General features: G+C 46.1%; 1 protein-coding gene across 1 annotated transcript; it reads left to right on the plus strand.

Annotated features, from left to right (window-relative positions):
* Nucleotides 1–6: 6 nt before the first annotated feature.
* On the plus strand, nucleotides 7–12,590 carry LOC135815734 (adenylosuccinate lyase-like). The gene is made up of 13 exons (XM_065329071.1): nucleotides 7–237; nucleotides 5,119–5,322; nucleotides 6,404–6,448; nucleotides 6,669–6,748; nucleotides 7,272–7,443; nucleotides 7,822–7,868; nucleotides 8,114–8,204; nucleotides 8,770–8,839; nucleotides 9,024–9,171; nucleotides 9,496–9,586; nucleotides 10,018–10,107; nucleotides 11,243–11,419; nucleotides 11,985–12,590. Exons 1-13 carry the CDS (start codon nucleotides 100–102, stop codon nucleotides 12,069–12,071), a joined length of 1,440 nt encoding a protein of 479 aa, XP_065185143.1. The 5' UTR covers nucleotides 7–99; the 3' UTR covers nucleotides 12,072–12,590.
* The last annotated feature ends 2,365 nt before the right edge of the window (nucleotides 12,591–14,955 follow it).

A 14,955-nucleotide genomic window follows, 5' to 3' on the forward strand; every position in this document is an offset into this window, starting at 1 on the left:
ATCGACCGGAGAAAGCCTAGAAAATCCACAGCTGACAAGCATCGTCCACTTATTTCAGACTAAGTTTAGCTAGACTGGTGTTGCTTGTTTATAATCGCAATGGCAGACATCCACAGCAAATACCGTAGCCCTCTCACCAGCCGATATGCCAGCCCGGAAATGGCTTACAACTTCTCTGATATGAAGAAATTCTCCACCTGGAGGAGGCTCTGGCTGTATTTGGCTCAAGTCGAGAAGGTCAGTCATGCTGTACCTTCTCCATGGCATGGACATTATTTGCGCCTTGACTAGAGTGATGCGCATGTACATGATCACGTATACCGCAGTGAAATCTGCATGATTGTAGTGGTTTGAGCAAATATCATTGTCACTTGAAATAATTGATAAAAAATGCAAACATTTACGAACATTTTTTTATCATTTTGGTGAGCATAATAAAGTTATCATGGTTATGGAATCGGGCAGTGCAACAACTTTCACGACAGGGAAAATTCTGAGGGGGGAGTATGATGTCGCCCGTTATAAACATGATTTTTCAATGAAATTTTGGTCAGTTTCTGCACATGCCAGTAGCAAACCCCACAAATCATCACAGTCACTCTGGTGGAACACGGTTAGATTTATGGCGTCCTCAAAGTCGTCGAAAATCAATTTTGCGAACCCACAACGGTTTGAGAAACCTGACAACGCCATTAGTGCCACAAGGTGCAATAACTGCATCCACATAGAGGCACACCACATACCTACAGGATGAACCTAAGAAATCCTGCGTCCAGGCAGCCAAAACTTATATTATCAGCTTATAGCACGGCCGATCAGTAGAGCATCGCACATGTAGCTGCCTTACACAGCCAAACACTGAATAGTTCAAACAGGTTTGCTCCATTTCTGAGGTTCACAGACTAGCTGAGAAAACGTAGATGCGAATAAACCTCATGTTTATGACTATACAATTTATAATTCTGGAGATATGACTCAAACGGATTCGCTGGGAGTCCCAAAAAAGGCCAAAAAAGGCACCTAAAGTGCACCAACAGCATACACAACGCCCTCCTTCTCTGCGGAAGCATCAATCAGGCCATTCCGTACTGCACGCCTTCGCTTTCTGCCTTGCTTCTGCTCCTTGGAGGCCTTCCTGGCTCAGCGGTAGAGCCTCTCCTTGTCCTGCTCCTGAGCTCCAAGAGCAGAGAACTGGCTAGCACTGCAATGCTTCGCCTTCAGGACATCAGGTATTGTGCGCCTGACACCATTGTTATTATTATTATTAAAAAGCTTCCGTGGAGATAAAAATGTAATCAACGCAATAAATAGAGTAAGCTGCGCACTCAGTACAAACACCATAAGCAAAACTTGTTTTCATGTAAATAAAGAAGCTTGTTCCTAAACGTTTTCGTCGCCATCTCATCAGAAGATTACTGGCAAATCAACAATAGCTCTTAACTCAATATATATACGCACAATGCAAGTAATAATTTAGACCCTAACTAGCGCGATAAAATGAGAGCTGAAAGAAACATTGCACCATTCAACGATATCAGGTGACAACAGATGCGATAAATTCACCACTAGAAAGTTACCATGCAACCACAAACGAGAACTACTGATCTAAATTCACAAACAATTTCAACGTAAACAAATTCTTTTTCTGCCTACACAAAATCGGCTTGGTGGTAAAAATGTAGATAGACTCCAATACACGCAAATACCTTTGACTACGTGAACGAGACCAAACGTTTGTGTAGGCAGAAAAAGAATTTGTTTACGTTGAAATTGTTTGTGAATTTAGATCAGTAGTTCTCGTTTGTGGTTGCATGGTAACTTTCTAGTGGTGAATTTATCGCATCTGTTGTCACCTGATATCGTTGAATGGTGTAATGTTTCTTTCAGCTCTCATTTTATCGCGCTAGTTAGGGTCTAAATTATTACTTGCATTGTGCGTATATATATTGAGTTAAGAGCTATTGTTGATTTGCCAGTAATCCTCTGATGAGATGGCGACGAAAACGTTTAGGAACAAGCTTCTTTATTTACATGAAAACAAGTTTTGCTTATGGTGTTTGTACTGAGTGCGCAGCTTACTCTATTTATTGCGTTGATTATTATTATTATTATTTATTTTTTTCACGGTTCGCGTCAGACTCGGTTTCTCTATAATTGAAGGGTGGTGGCGTTCCTTCGGATGCGGAAAACTCGGCCTCTATATTATAGAGGCCGAGTTTTCCGCATCCGAAGGAACGCCACCACCCTTCAAGGATCAAGGCGCAGATGCAGCTCCTAAAGCGGTGGGAGGTGAGTAGATCAGCTCACCAGCATGTGGTCAAAGACCGAAAATCCCATTCACTGCATCCATGTTTTTTAAAAATCCTTCCGCTTCCAAGCAGGACTTGAATCTGGTACCCTCTGTTTCTCAATCATGGTCTTAGACCATCCCACTATGCCTGCCTGCATATTATTATTTATTCATATTTTAATAGGGCAGTCTTGAGCACGGCAAGAGCAAGGCAGGCAGACGTCTTGACGGTAGCAGCAGAGCAGAAGGACCACTTCGGACAGAGGCTCCATAGAGTGCCATTGAAGCACTCGTTGGTGTTTTGGGTGGCTCCGTGCAGGCATCTCAGGAGCAGGTCCTGGTCGCTGAGGCGGACGTAGATGGGATTGATGGCGTCCAGAACGGCCTTCGGCAGCACATCCACATGCTTGTACTGGATGTCCGGTCCGGCTTGCCGCTGTTGCCGACCACGCCACGAATCTTTGCCAGGTGGACAGAAGGGATGCATCGGCTTCTCATCGGAAGAGGAACGGTGGCACACAGATGCCCAGATTGCCTTGTACATGAGCCGCACGTCTCCCCGCGCTGTTTCTAATAGCATTGCCGAAACAGCACTTCAGTCTATCCATATGTTTTTCAGTCAGTCTGTTCTTGCCACACAGAGGTTTGCCATCAGAGAGCTTCTGGGAGCCGAGTTGCTGCTTCGAATCTCGGAACTATTTGCTGAGGCACTTCTGAATATGACCAATACACTAATCTTTAATAATTGCTACCTCAGCATACGGCCTAGACACTACGACTCTATTATAGCCTTTGCTGTCTCCACCTCCAATGCATGTCACATAGCGCAGCTTGTTGCAGTCCTCGGATCGTTTCCACAGCTTTACTACAGCTTTGGCCTCCACGGCTGGTGACGAGGCAGATGTGTTGATACTGCATGCTACGGCGCTATGGCTCTGCTTGCACTTGAGGTACTGCTTACGGGTACTGCTACTACTATCATGTCTACTCTTCCAGCTGTTGAGTAGTGATAATGAGTAGGGCTCAAACGGTCACGGTTTTACCCCTGACGGTTAACTGCTAAGCTAACGGTCGGTTAACCGGTTATAACCTATAAGCCACGGCAATCCTGCGGACTCTTTTTTAACCGTATATTTGACTATACTCATTCAAAAAAAATGTACCCTATTCAGTACAACGCACACTTGTACATTCTCTTGCATGCTCATTCATACATACTCTCACACCAAGAGACCAGATATGACCGAGTTGACAGCCCAGAAATTGCGTACGCCTGCGACAGCCCCCGAAAGTGCACACTTTGTAACGACCTGATACTTGAAAAATTGACTGAAAAGTAACTGCGTAACCGTTATCTTTATCGGTTAACCGTTAATTCTTCGTAACCGGTCTGCAACCGGTTAATCGGACTAATCGTTTGAGCCCTCATAATGAGTCATACTCCCAAACACAACGGACACAGGAACGGATAGGTGGAAAGACATTAATTTTATTAGAGACGGAGAGACAGCCGAACTAAAAGACTACTTGATGGGAGAGAGAGAGAGAGAGAGAGAGAGAGAGAGAGAGAGAGAGAGAGAGAGAGAGAGAGAGAGAGAGAGAGCAAGATAAAAGGACCTGGGTAGCTATGGCAAATATGGGCGCGCAAGTAGCTACCCAGGCCAACGGAACGAAAGGTGAGTACGAGGGTAAGTACAGGGTGCATTCAGGCCAGCTTGGGAAAGGTTGCAGATTGTACGGGAGGAGGTACCTAACACAGCTAACACATTGACTACAGTGCTTAGATAATACATAAATGTCCAGAACTTGGTTGGTGTCATAAGAGATCACAGACTGAACACCGTAGAGAGATGAGTGACCGCGTCACATCCAAGTGCCATCTGTTGAAACCGCGACATCTGCAGGATCGGCATCATCTGCTCTCTTCACAAGGACGGCTTCTGCTGCATTCTTCATACTCCTCTCAGCAACCTCCTTCGCAGCAGTGTGCAACGCATGGCGATGTCCGTCAAACGTGCTCTTACTCATAGGAGGGGGCATGTCCAGAGTTGAGCACACTGTCTGCAGCGCCCTACGTCCACGTCCAATCAGCCGCACAGCCAGTGCAGCGTTTCTATTCACATCGTTAAACCTACTCTTCTTAGGCACGTTCTTCTCTGCTAGGACTTGCTCAGCATGATATCTGCAACTATCGCATGCAGAGTAGATATTGCGCTACAGCAGTGATACAAGCATGCTGTAGCGCAATATCTTTCCTCGCCGTTTGTGGTTGTGTTGTCATGTACATGTAGTAATGCACCCGCCACGACGTACTTTGCACTTTTCTACACACGCTCTCACTAGGTACCGCGCTTTGTTTCCTTGTTTTATACTGCTGTTTTTTCCATGTCCACTTCGTTCCTGATGGTGGTCATGAAGATCGAAACGTTGAAACGATACTTCTAATGGATTTGTGTGAAATGCACTGCTCTCTTGAGTGTAGGCAGGTTGCCTGCAAATTATTCAAGAATAATATATATTTTTAAGTAATAAAAAGATTTTTTGATAACTCTGAACCTCGGATTGCTAAACTATTTCATCGCAAATTGCTACAGATTCAGATAGCGCTAAAATTTGTGCCTGCTAAAATTAGCCGTTCTACAGTGCAATAGATTATTCTCTTTCGAAAATGTTGATTCCGTTTTCTACAACAGACCATTAATTTTTGTGTTGTGCAGTGCTGAGCTCTGCCCCCGTGTGGCATTTGAGCACCTACAACACACTCACTGGGTGCATCCGAGTCTGGGAGATCATTTTCTATACGTGGCTATAATTATGCTTCCATGCAGGAACTGGGCTTGAACATTACCGATGAGCAGCTCACGGAGATGGAGGCAAACTTAGAGAATATCGACTTTGCAGCAGCTGCTGCTGAAGAGAAGAAGTGCCGTCATGATGTCATGGCCCATGTGAAGACGTTTGGCATGTGCTGCCCCAGCGCTAGCGGTATCATTCACCTCGGTGCCACGTCATGCTACGTGGGCGACAACACGGTGTGTACGAGTATAGATGTGCAACTTGAAACTTGGTGCTAGCGGTGTGTGTTTGTGTCTGTGTGTGTCTGTGTGTCTGTGTCTGTGCGTGCGTGTGTGTGGGGGGGGGGGAGAGAGAAAGAAAGAGAGAGAGAGAGAGAGAGAGAGAGAGAGAGAGAGAGAGAGAGAGAGAGAGAGAGAGAGAGAGAGAGAGAGAGAGAGAGTGAGAGTGAGAGAGAGAGAGAGAGAGAGAACATGTGTTAAGAGTTTAGGTTGCTGCTACAGTACTGTGCTCTGAGTGCTGATATGGGTCACCGGTGCATTTATCATGATGCATAACTCGGGTACCGCATTCTGATGTTTAAGGTTAACCCTTTCACCGTCATATAAATTTCATCCATTGAAACGCCGAACGAAAATTTCAACTTTGCCAGGTCATAACTTTAGTTGTACTCACTCGATTTTTATAATCTTGAGCTCGTTGGAAAGCTCTGGACGACACCAGCACCCTGGTACCACATTCTTTGCCTCAGCAGTCACACAACCAGCGCTGGAACGCAGCGACGTCGTCTCAACGCCAGGCATGCAAATGACAAGTTCAAAACTCCGCCATGTCCGTCTCCTTCATCGTAGAGTGTTCAATTTTTTTTAGAGATCGAGCATTTCGTGAGGAATACGTTGGTCGTGTGCAACAGTCACAGAGCGCGTGAAGAAACGGGGAAATCCCGTGAGACATCAGCCGCGCGCCCAGCGCAGCGGAAGTGACAAGCGTGTAGTACTCAGCGCTAGATAACTCTGCTCCACTACATCATAGCTCAACGCGGATTTCTGCAACAGAAAGACTGGAAAATTCGCGACCGAATCAATAGTAAATTTTCTATCGTGCCTAAAAAATCATTCCAGTGCGAGTATTTCAAAAGAGGGGTCGAATTCGACCCACAAATGTATGGTCTGACGGTCAAAGTGGCACCTTGTGTTATCTTCCCATATTTGGCACATTGCTTTCTGTGCTCTGCTTCGTCTACGATGTTTATTTTCGTCAGTTATCTTTTTTTGACTAGTGCACGGTGTGTTCGTATGTTGTTTTCTTCTCCATGCGCAGGATCTCATTGTCATGAGAGATGGACTGGACATTTTGCTACCAAAGGTGAGTTGGTATCTTCTTTGTTTTGCTGGACCCAGTATTGAGCCGAGTGGCAAGAGATATGTGCTACCAGGCTTCTTCTTGGCATGAAACCGTGTTTATACTTTCAAGTATGTCTAGATGTGTGTCTCAAAAAGCTCACATCCTTCTGTTGTTTTTTCATCTTTGTTCATCGCTGTGGTGTGTCTCTACTGTGTTCGTGTCAACTGTGTTCTGTCTGTAGGTTGCACGCTGTATTGATCGTCTGTCACGTTTCGCCGAGGAGCACCGGAATCTGCCCACATTGGGCTACACTCACTTCCAGTACGTAGCAAGTGTTGTGTCGTCATGTTGCACCATTGTTTTGAAGCATAGGCTTCTGCATGGCACACACTTGTACTGGACAGGCCTGACAACATTGTGTACCGGCTGTTATTCTCTTTTAGGAAACTTCACTTCTCAACTCAACCTATAATGTAAATGTAAATCTTAATTTTAATTTTAATCGCAGTGAAGAGACCGTTTTTGGAGCTGAGAAGTGAAGTTTCCTAAATGTGTAAGTGGCTGCGTTGGAGTTTGCGGACAATTAGAAAAGTGCTATTCTCTTGTTAAAAGTGTATCAAATTGCTCCGCAGCCGCACAGCCCGAGTGATACTGTATTACTTCGAAGTATAATTATTATACTACTAGTAGGCCTACACGCACACACGCACACACTGACATTGCACACATCTACAGGTACACTGTAGCAGTAGCTCTGACTTTGCACGGTAACAGTGATCTATAGCTCTGGCACACGGCATCTTGTTAACCACTGCTCCCAACGTGCGTGTGTACACTGCGGCAGGCCTGCTCAGCTGACAACGGTGGGCAAGCGCGCTTGCCTGTGGCTGCAGGACATGGTCACCGACCTGGCCAATCTTGAGCGTGCCCGCAAGTCTCTGCGCTTCCGTGGCGTCAAGGGCACCACCGGTACGCAGGCCAGTTTCCTGCAGCTCTTCGAGGGCGACCATGATAAGGTATGTACCAGTGAACACACCTGACATAACAGATACCGGTACCATACTTCAATACAGTCAGGGCATCGTGACCAGTCGTAGCCCTGTGCCCGTTTAAAATAATCTGTGAGAGCAAGTCTTCATCAAGTAGCGACTAACCCTTCCATTGAAAATATATGTCTATGCGTATTGCTCTTGCTAGTTCTGTACTCCTTACCCTGCTCTGCTCAAGGCCACACTAGCTGTCAAGAAGGCATTGTCATTGATTACCATCTCTGGTATTTGGATTATCCCGCATGATGTCGAAATTTATTGAGTTTATTCACAGCCTCGTCTAATACCTACGCAACTAATATACTTGTTACTTTGTGTCGTTGCTCTGCTGTATGCTATGTGTAGGTTGAGAAGCTCGACGTTGGAGTGACCGCCAAGGCCGGGTTTGAGCGGTGAGTCTGATTCCGTCACTGAATGGGTCGTTCACAGTTCAGTACTGCGCTTAGAGACATTTTCCTGGCTGCTTGTTAACTTTACTTCCCTGTGATCATACTAGTAATGATTGTAGTTTTGATTCAGCGAAACATTGAGAATGTCCTTTAGTCTTAGATTCCTGCTGGCTTTGTTTCGTTTTGCACTCAATCTAATCTTCACTGTTTTCTTTGTCTGTGCTTTACCAACGACTGGTGCTATTTAGAGCCTACATCATCACTGGTCAAACATACCCCAGGAAAGTGGATCTTGCTGTCCTGTCTGACCTAGCCAGTCTGGGATCGTCCATTCACAAGGTAAACAAACACCCGATTGCCCTGCTTTGGCGTAAAGCCTGAAACCACAGATCTGCTACAGCATGTATATGGCGGTGTGTATATTGGAGTATCCTTTGCAACAAGTACAGTACATTGTATCAAGAGTATATAACTCCCAAGAGCGTGCAACTCCAGCTATGGGATGCGACGGCAGAACTTCACATCATATGCCGAACCCGCACACATTAGTTACGCCCTGTGCATGATAAATGCAGGGTTGTACGCAACCCTGCTCTGGGTTCAACTCTTTTGTGGTCACTTTGCAATGTTTGCCAGCGTAACCATTTGAACCATGTCACATGATGTGAAGTTCTGCCATCACAACACTGTATAGAGGTTGTGCAGGCAGTTGCACACTCTTGGGGGGTTATGTACTCTTGATTGTATGTATGTGTGTCCGTGTTTGTGCGTTTGTGTCTGGTTGTCTTGGCCTGTGTGAATTAGCACTTTCTGGACTTGATTTATTTTGCAATGGAAGCTTGATATGCACTGTGATTTAAATCATCTCTTGCGACGTACTGGTTATTGTTCTCTCTCTGCTCAGATGGCCACAGATATCCGACTCTTGGCCAACCACAAAGAAATCGAAGAGCCGTTCGAGAAGGATCAGATTGGTAAGCCAAAATGAACTCTGGTTTCTTTGTCAGTGTTGTCATTCAATACTGGCATGTTGAATTGTCTTGTGAGGCTTTTGCTGTTCAGCGAAATGTGGTAGGAATTTTTCTGGTGCGTCTTTCGGTGTGTGAACGTTGTTTTCCATGTTCCTGTGCTACTTTGTGCTGTTGGTTGAACTGATAGGTTCCAGCGCCATGGCGTACAAGCGCAATCCCATGCGCAGCGAGCGCTGCTGCAGTCTGGCGCGGCACTTGATGGCACTCGTAGCCAACGCGCAGCAGACCAATGCCACTCAGTGGCTGGAGAGGACGCTGGACGACAGTGCCAACAGGTCAGTTGTACATGTAGCTTACAATCCCCTGCTCTCCCCCCTGCACCCTGTAGCCTCTACTCATGTACCTACTGGCTGAGAGTGTGCCAATAAAACCTTTGCTGTCGTGTCAACATGATTACAGCTGATTGAGCTTTCAATGGGTAAGTCTTAGCAGAGTAATTGAAATGGTTTGGCATCACTCAGGGATATGCTCATTGTCATTAGTTTGTATAGCATCAGCAAAGTGCTGGCAGACTTTGGCAGTATTTTCTGCCTTTGCCATGCTCAATGTGCTCTGTCTCTGATACATGTACCTGTATTGTTTTTGCTGTGTTCTCATAGGCGTATCAGTATTCCAGAAGCTTTCTTGACCGCCGATGTGCTCCTCAGCACCCTGCAGAATGTCTGTGAAGGTCTGGTGGTTTACCCAAAGGTAAGAGATGTGTTGGGTATGACTGACAGTCGCCTCATTGTCCTTGACTGCCACGTGGCATGCATGTTCTTCGGTGCTGGCAGTGCTGGCTGTATCGCTCTTCAGTTTTTTGCTTCGGGCGTTCTCAGGTAGTGAACTCTGCAGCTGTGCATGGGGACGACTGTAAAGTGAGAAGCTTTTGCTAGAGATTAAATTTCGATATTCTCGCGACCATCACACATTCGCGAATATAAATCGCCGCAAACTGCTCCGTACATTGATTGCAGACAGTACAAGATCCGACTGAAGAGATAGAATTGCAAAAGTTTCTCGTCGTGAACCAGCCCAATTCATGAAAACACGAAATTTAAGCACCGCAAACATTTATCGTTTTACAGTGTCTAGTAAGTTTGCAGAGCAGGCTGTTCTCTATCTCGGTTGTGCGGGTGCAGGTGATTGAGAGGCATGTGCTGCAGGAATTGCCCTTCATGGCAACGGAGAGCATCATCATGGAGATGGTCAAGACCGGAGCAAGTCGACAGGTACGTGTTTGTCCATGATCAAGCTCTCCAGTCTCTTTAGTGCCTACACACATGAGTTAAATCATATCCAGGCCCCTCTCAGGCTCTCTGTTGAGCCCAGGTGGTTTATACAGACACTGGCCAGCACATGCTTGTTCTGGAACATGAGCCCTGCCTCTGGTTTCAAGACTCCAGTACCGTGCTATAAATTACAATCCCCTCTGGAACCGAGCGATCGGGCTCTATGGTTTAGTCCGGGTCAGTGGCAATGAGGGCAGATAATTATGACTTGAGTCACTTCACGTGTGTGTGCTGTTATTTGTACAATGACAACAGGTAAATATTAATATTAATTAATATTAGGGCTGAAACGATCGTGGATTTTCACGTATCGATAACTCTTTAGCTTAACGATCGAGTAATCGATTATAATCGTTAGCAAATAGTGTCATAATTCTGTGCAAACATTTACTCTGTTTCCACAAACTATGCCTTCATAATACCAACAAATCTGCATTAGTGAAAGGGTAGCTCCGAAACATGGCAGTTTTGAAGTCAATTTAACCTCAGAACATGAACCATACCCCTGGCAACTGCATACTCCCAGCGGAAACTGATTCAAACTTCACAAAACGAGGGTTTACAGTACTTTCTGGACACAAATTAAAAAAAACGCAAATAATCGTAATCGGTAATCTAAACGATTGCTCGATCGTTAGAGTTATCAAACGAGTACTCGATTATTCGGTATAATCGTTTCAGCCCTAATTAATATAGCATAACTCTACTGTGGCCTTGTCATGATCATAGCTAATCACAGCACACACAGCTGCACTAAGTCATTGGCTACACGGAAAATCTTCAATCCCTTTATTTTTGAAGCTGTCTGTGTAGCCATGGACTTTGTGAAGCTATGTGCGCTGTGACTTTGCTATGATCGGCCCGACAGATAAACACAAGATGTTCCCTGCATCCCAGCAAGCTGTGTATGGGCATCTTCATCATTGGAACTTACCGTATTCTCCTCAATTATCTACTATCTTTACATGCACTATAACGTATAGCTAACCGTGGAGAGCAAGTCAATGGGACTATTCCCTAACATGCAGAGTCAGTATTTCATGACCTCATCTCTCTGTCCGTCTCTGCTCTCCAGGAATGTCACGAGCAGATCCGCGTTCTCTCTCAGGAGGCAGCCGCCCAGGTCAAGCAGCACGGCAAAGACAATGACCTGGTGGAGCGTATCCGCAGCAGTGAATACTTTGCACCCGTCCTGCCCCGGCTCGATGCCATTCTAGACCCAGTGACGTTCACGGGCCGGGCAAAGGAACAGGTGAGGAAACCTGAGATGCAGCCTTTTTTTATAAGTTTTTGAATTGATCCCCTCTCTTTACCTGTGTGTGAGCACCTCTCTCTTTACCTGTATGAGAGTATCCCTCTCTTTACCTGTATGAGAGTACCCCTCTCTTTACCTGTATGAGAGTATCCCTCTCTTCACCTGTATGAGAGTACCCCTCTGTTTACCTGTATGAGAGTATCCCTCTCTTTACCTGTATGATAGTACCCCTCTCTTCACCTGTATGGGAGTGTGGCCAGTTGCCAATGCATTGTTAATTTCGTATGACTGTGGTGATAGTGGTCAGAAGTAGATGAAACCAGCAACAGCACATGCAGCACATGTGGCAGTACATAGAGGCACGTTCTCGTAGCTGCATCGCTATCAACAACATGCACATGCCTTCGGTGTTCCGGCACAATTCCCTGAACCCACTGTCCAACACACAGTGACAGTGCCCGTGTGGTTCAGCCCGTGCTTGCACCACGTGGCCTGCCAAGGTTTTAGACCCATGCATTGGCAATCATTGCTTTGTGTGTTCTCATCTTGCCACTTCGTACAGGTGGAACGCTTCCTGAGCGAAGAAGTACGGCCTTGTCTTGAGCCGTACCGCAAGCAGCTCGATGGTACCGTCACACTGAACATCTGATGGAACCGTCACACTGAACATCTGATGGAACCGTCACACTGAACATCTGATGGAACCGTCACACTGAACATCTGATGGAACCGTCACACTGAACATCTGATGGAACCGTCACACTGAACATCTGATGGAACCGTCACACTGAACATCTGATGGTACCGTCACACTGAACATCTGATGGTACCGTCACACTGAACATCTGATGGAACCGTCACACTGAACAACTGATGGAACCGTACTTGCTGGATTGATGAAAGTACCTTCTCGGACTTGATGGAGTTATATTTCAACTTGAGTTACAAATTCATCTTTATCAGGGTGCGTGCTTGCACGGGTTGTTCCCTGATCGATATCATGTACATTGTAGATAGCTCCCTGCCATTGGGCTGTGCCCATTATCAGCTTTACCACAGTAATTGACTAATTGTATCCTTGGGGGTTTCCCTTTCCCAACTGTTAGCTATTTCCGTGCTCATTGTAACTGGTTTGCTATGAAAACGTCATTCTCAGATTTTCCTTCAATTGCCTTTGAGGAATAGCTGTGTGTAGTGAGTGGGTTTGGGGTGCGCCTGCGGCTGTACTTGGAGAGTGCAAGCATTGTGACTTGTAAGCCATTCCACCGAGGTCTGATGTATTGCACTGTGAGCAGGTGCCCATGCTGTGGGCGGATTGCAATCCCAACCGGCTTATACACTGCCACTGCAAACAATTGCTGTGACCTGTGTGTGGGCATGCGGATCCGTTTCCTGGATGCTAATATCGCTATTCGGTCCGCATCCGTAAGTGGAGTTTGTGCTGCACATCATTGACTGGTGTTGATGTTGTGTACGTAATATCCTTGGCATGTACTGTAGCCACTGGGTGCTGCACGCACATGGAGTAATAATTATTGACCATAACAGTCATTGATTGACAGCGTCGCCTCCGTGCACATCATTATCTGCTACAGTGTCAAGTACATGACTATCCTCTGACAGGTGCACCTTGTCACAATCAACAAGATAGCAGTGCTGCATAGCCTAGATAGACTCGAGTTGTCTGGCTTGATTTGACACGTGCACACGTGCACCATGCAGGTGACAAATTGCCTGCCACTGTACTCTGGTGAAAGGGCATGCCTGCAGGCCCTGCTTTGCAATCAAGAGACTTTGCTGGCTGCAAATGATCTTGATCATCATTGTGCACACATGCAAACACTCACCACGCACACAGACACACAACGTCTCCAGAGACCTGGCCTGGCGACCGTGTTATCTTGCCTGCCTGCACTGTATTTGTATGCATGCACCATGGCAGCAGATATCTAATGGCAATTATCTGAACTACCCCCCTCCCCCCCCCCCCTTTTAGTTTGTGCAAATATCAGAATGTGCCTGCCCAGTGTGTGTGTGTGTGGGGGGGGGGGGGGGGTGTGGGTGTGCGTGTGTATGCTCAGATGTGCCTCCGAAGAGTCTAAGGGCAGTTCAATGCTTTCAATGTAGGATTTGGTAAGCTCAAATTCACAATGCTCGGCTTCTCTAATTCACCAGTGAGCTGCACAGTTTGGTATCATAACGTTAATAGTCCTTGCTGATTGGGTTGCTGCATGCAGGGTGTCTTTGAAATGAGCCAAACAAGTGACATTGGTTGATTTTAAAAGTTTTTCACTGATATCTCGGGATAGCCGGTGTGCAGCCCGGAGCATTCCTGTGTGACCAACGGTGCGGGGAGAATAGGGGCCCATATGACTGAGAACATGCGGATCAAAACCGGTGGATGATACGGCCTTTGCTTGACGGTATGAACCATGGCAGCAGCAAAGGAGCTGTACCTATTCTTTTTAAGCAGACTCTCTTTCTCTCTAGTGCAGCGACTTTCTTCGACAACGCAGAGATGATGCATGCCTTTCCATGCGTGTCCGGGTATCATACTGGCACTGCGGAATAAAAATTCATACATGTACTAGTTTCCAAAGCTTTAAAGGTGCCCTTGTCTTTCAGTATTTATGTACCAGTCTGTAATTGTGCCTTTTCACCCGCAGCGAACCACTGCCTTTTTAATAAACTACCTCAAAGTAACCCGGCTGATAATGCAGTCTGGCGACAGTAGTCCGAAAATACACTGGTTTGATCCGGTCACGGAGTAACATTACTTGTGAGACCAGCTGCCCCCAGATACAATAACAATCATGTCGATTTTGTCCTGAGATTTCACATATCTCTGCACAGTGACTGCACTTCGTTACTGGAATCAGAAACAGCAGAGTGCAGGGCCATGGGATGTGCCAGGGACATGTCAACAGTCACTGACTGACTGAGTGCTGAACTGCATGATGCTGTAAGCTTGTGTAGCTGTAGCTGTACTGGTGACCTATCACTTCGGATTTTGACTGCCTGAGGCATCCAGTGCATGACTCTGCACCCATAGGCCATACACACTGAGTGTGTATGGGTGCAGAGTCACTGACATACCAAGACTGACACAGCACTGTAAGTGTAACGATCATGACTGTATCAGTGCTATTGTGCCATTGTTCTCCGAATAACTCTGGTGACACAGGGTTTTCAATTGCCTACTTCAACACTTTAGTCAGGAACTCATAACTTGAATGAAGATTTTCTTACCAAGTTGCCTGCCTTCACTTCAGCTATATTGTCACATTTGCTTGGATATCAGTCCAGGCGGATGGCCCCAGGCTTCACAGCAGGATCAACTGTTTCCCGTGCTTTGGCGTCTGGCACGACACTGTTTATCAATAGTACAATGTTATGACTCTTGTTTTAGTAAAGACTCTCTCCAGCTCCTACACGTCAGTGAGTTCTGAGTTTTGCACTTTCATGTTTCACTGTAAACAAATCTGACAAATCACAACTAAACGGCCCAGAAACCTGTATGGTGGGGTTCAAGC

The sequence above is a fragment of the Sycon ciliatum genome, chromosome 4 (genome assembly GCF_964019385.1).
Source record: "Sycon ciliatum chromosome 4, ocSycCili1.1, whole genome shotgun sequence".
Classification (NCBI taxonomy): Eukaryota; Metazoa; Porifera; class Calcarea; order Leucosolenida; family Sycettidae; genus Sycon; species Sycon ciliatum.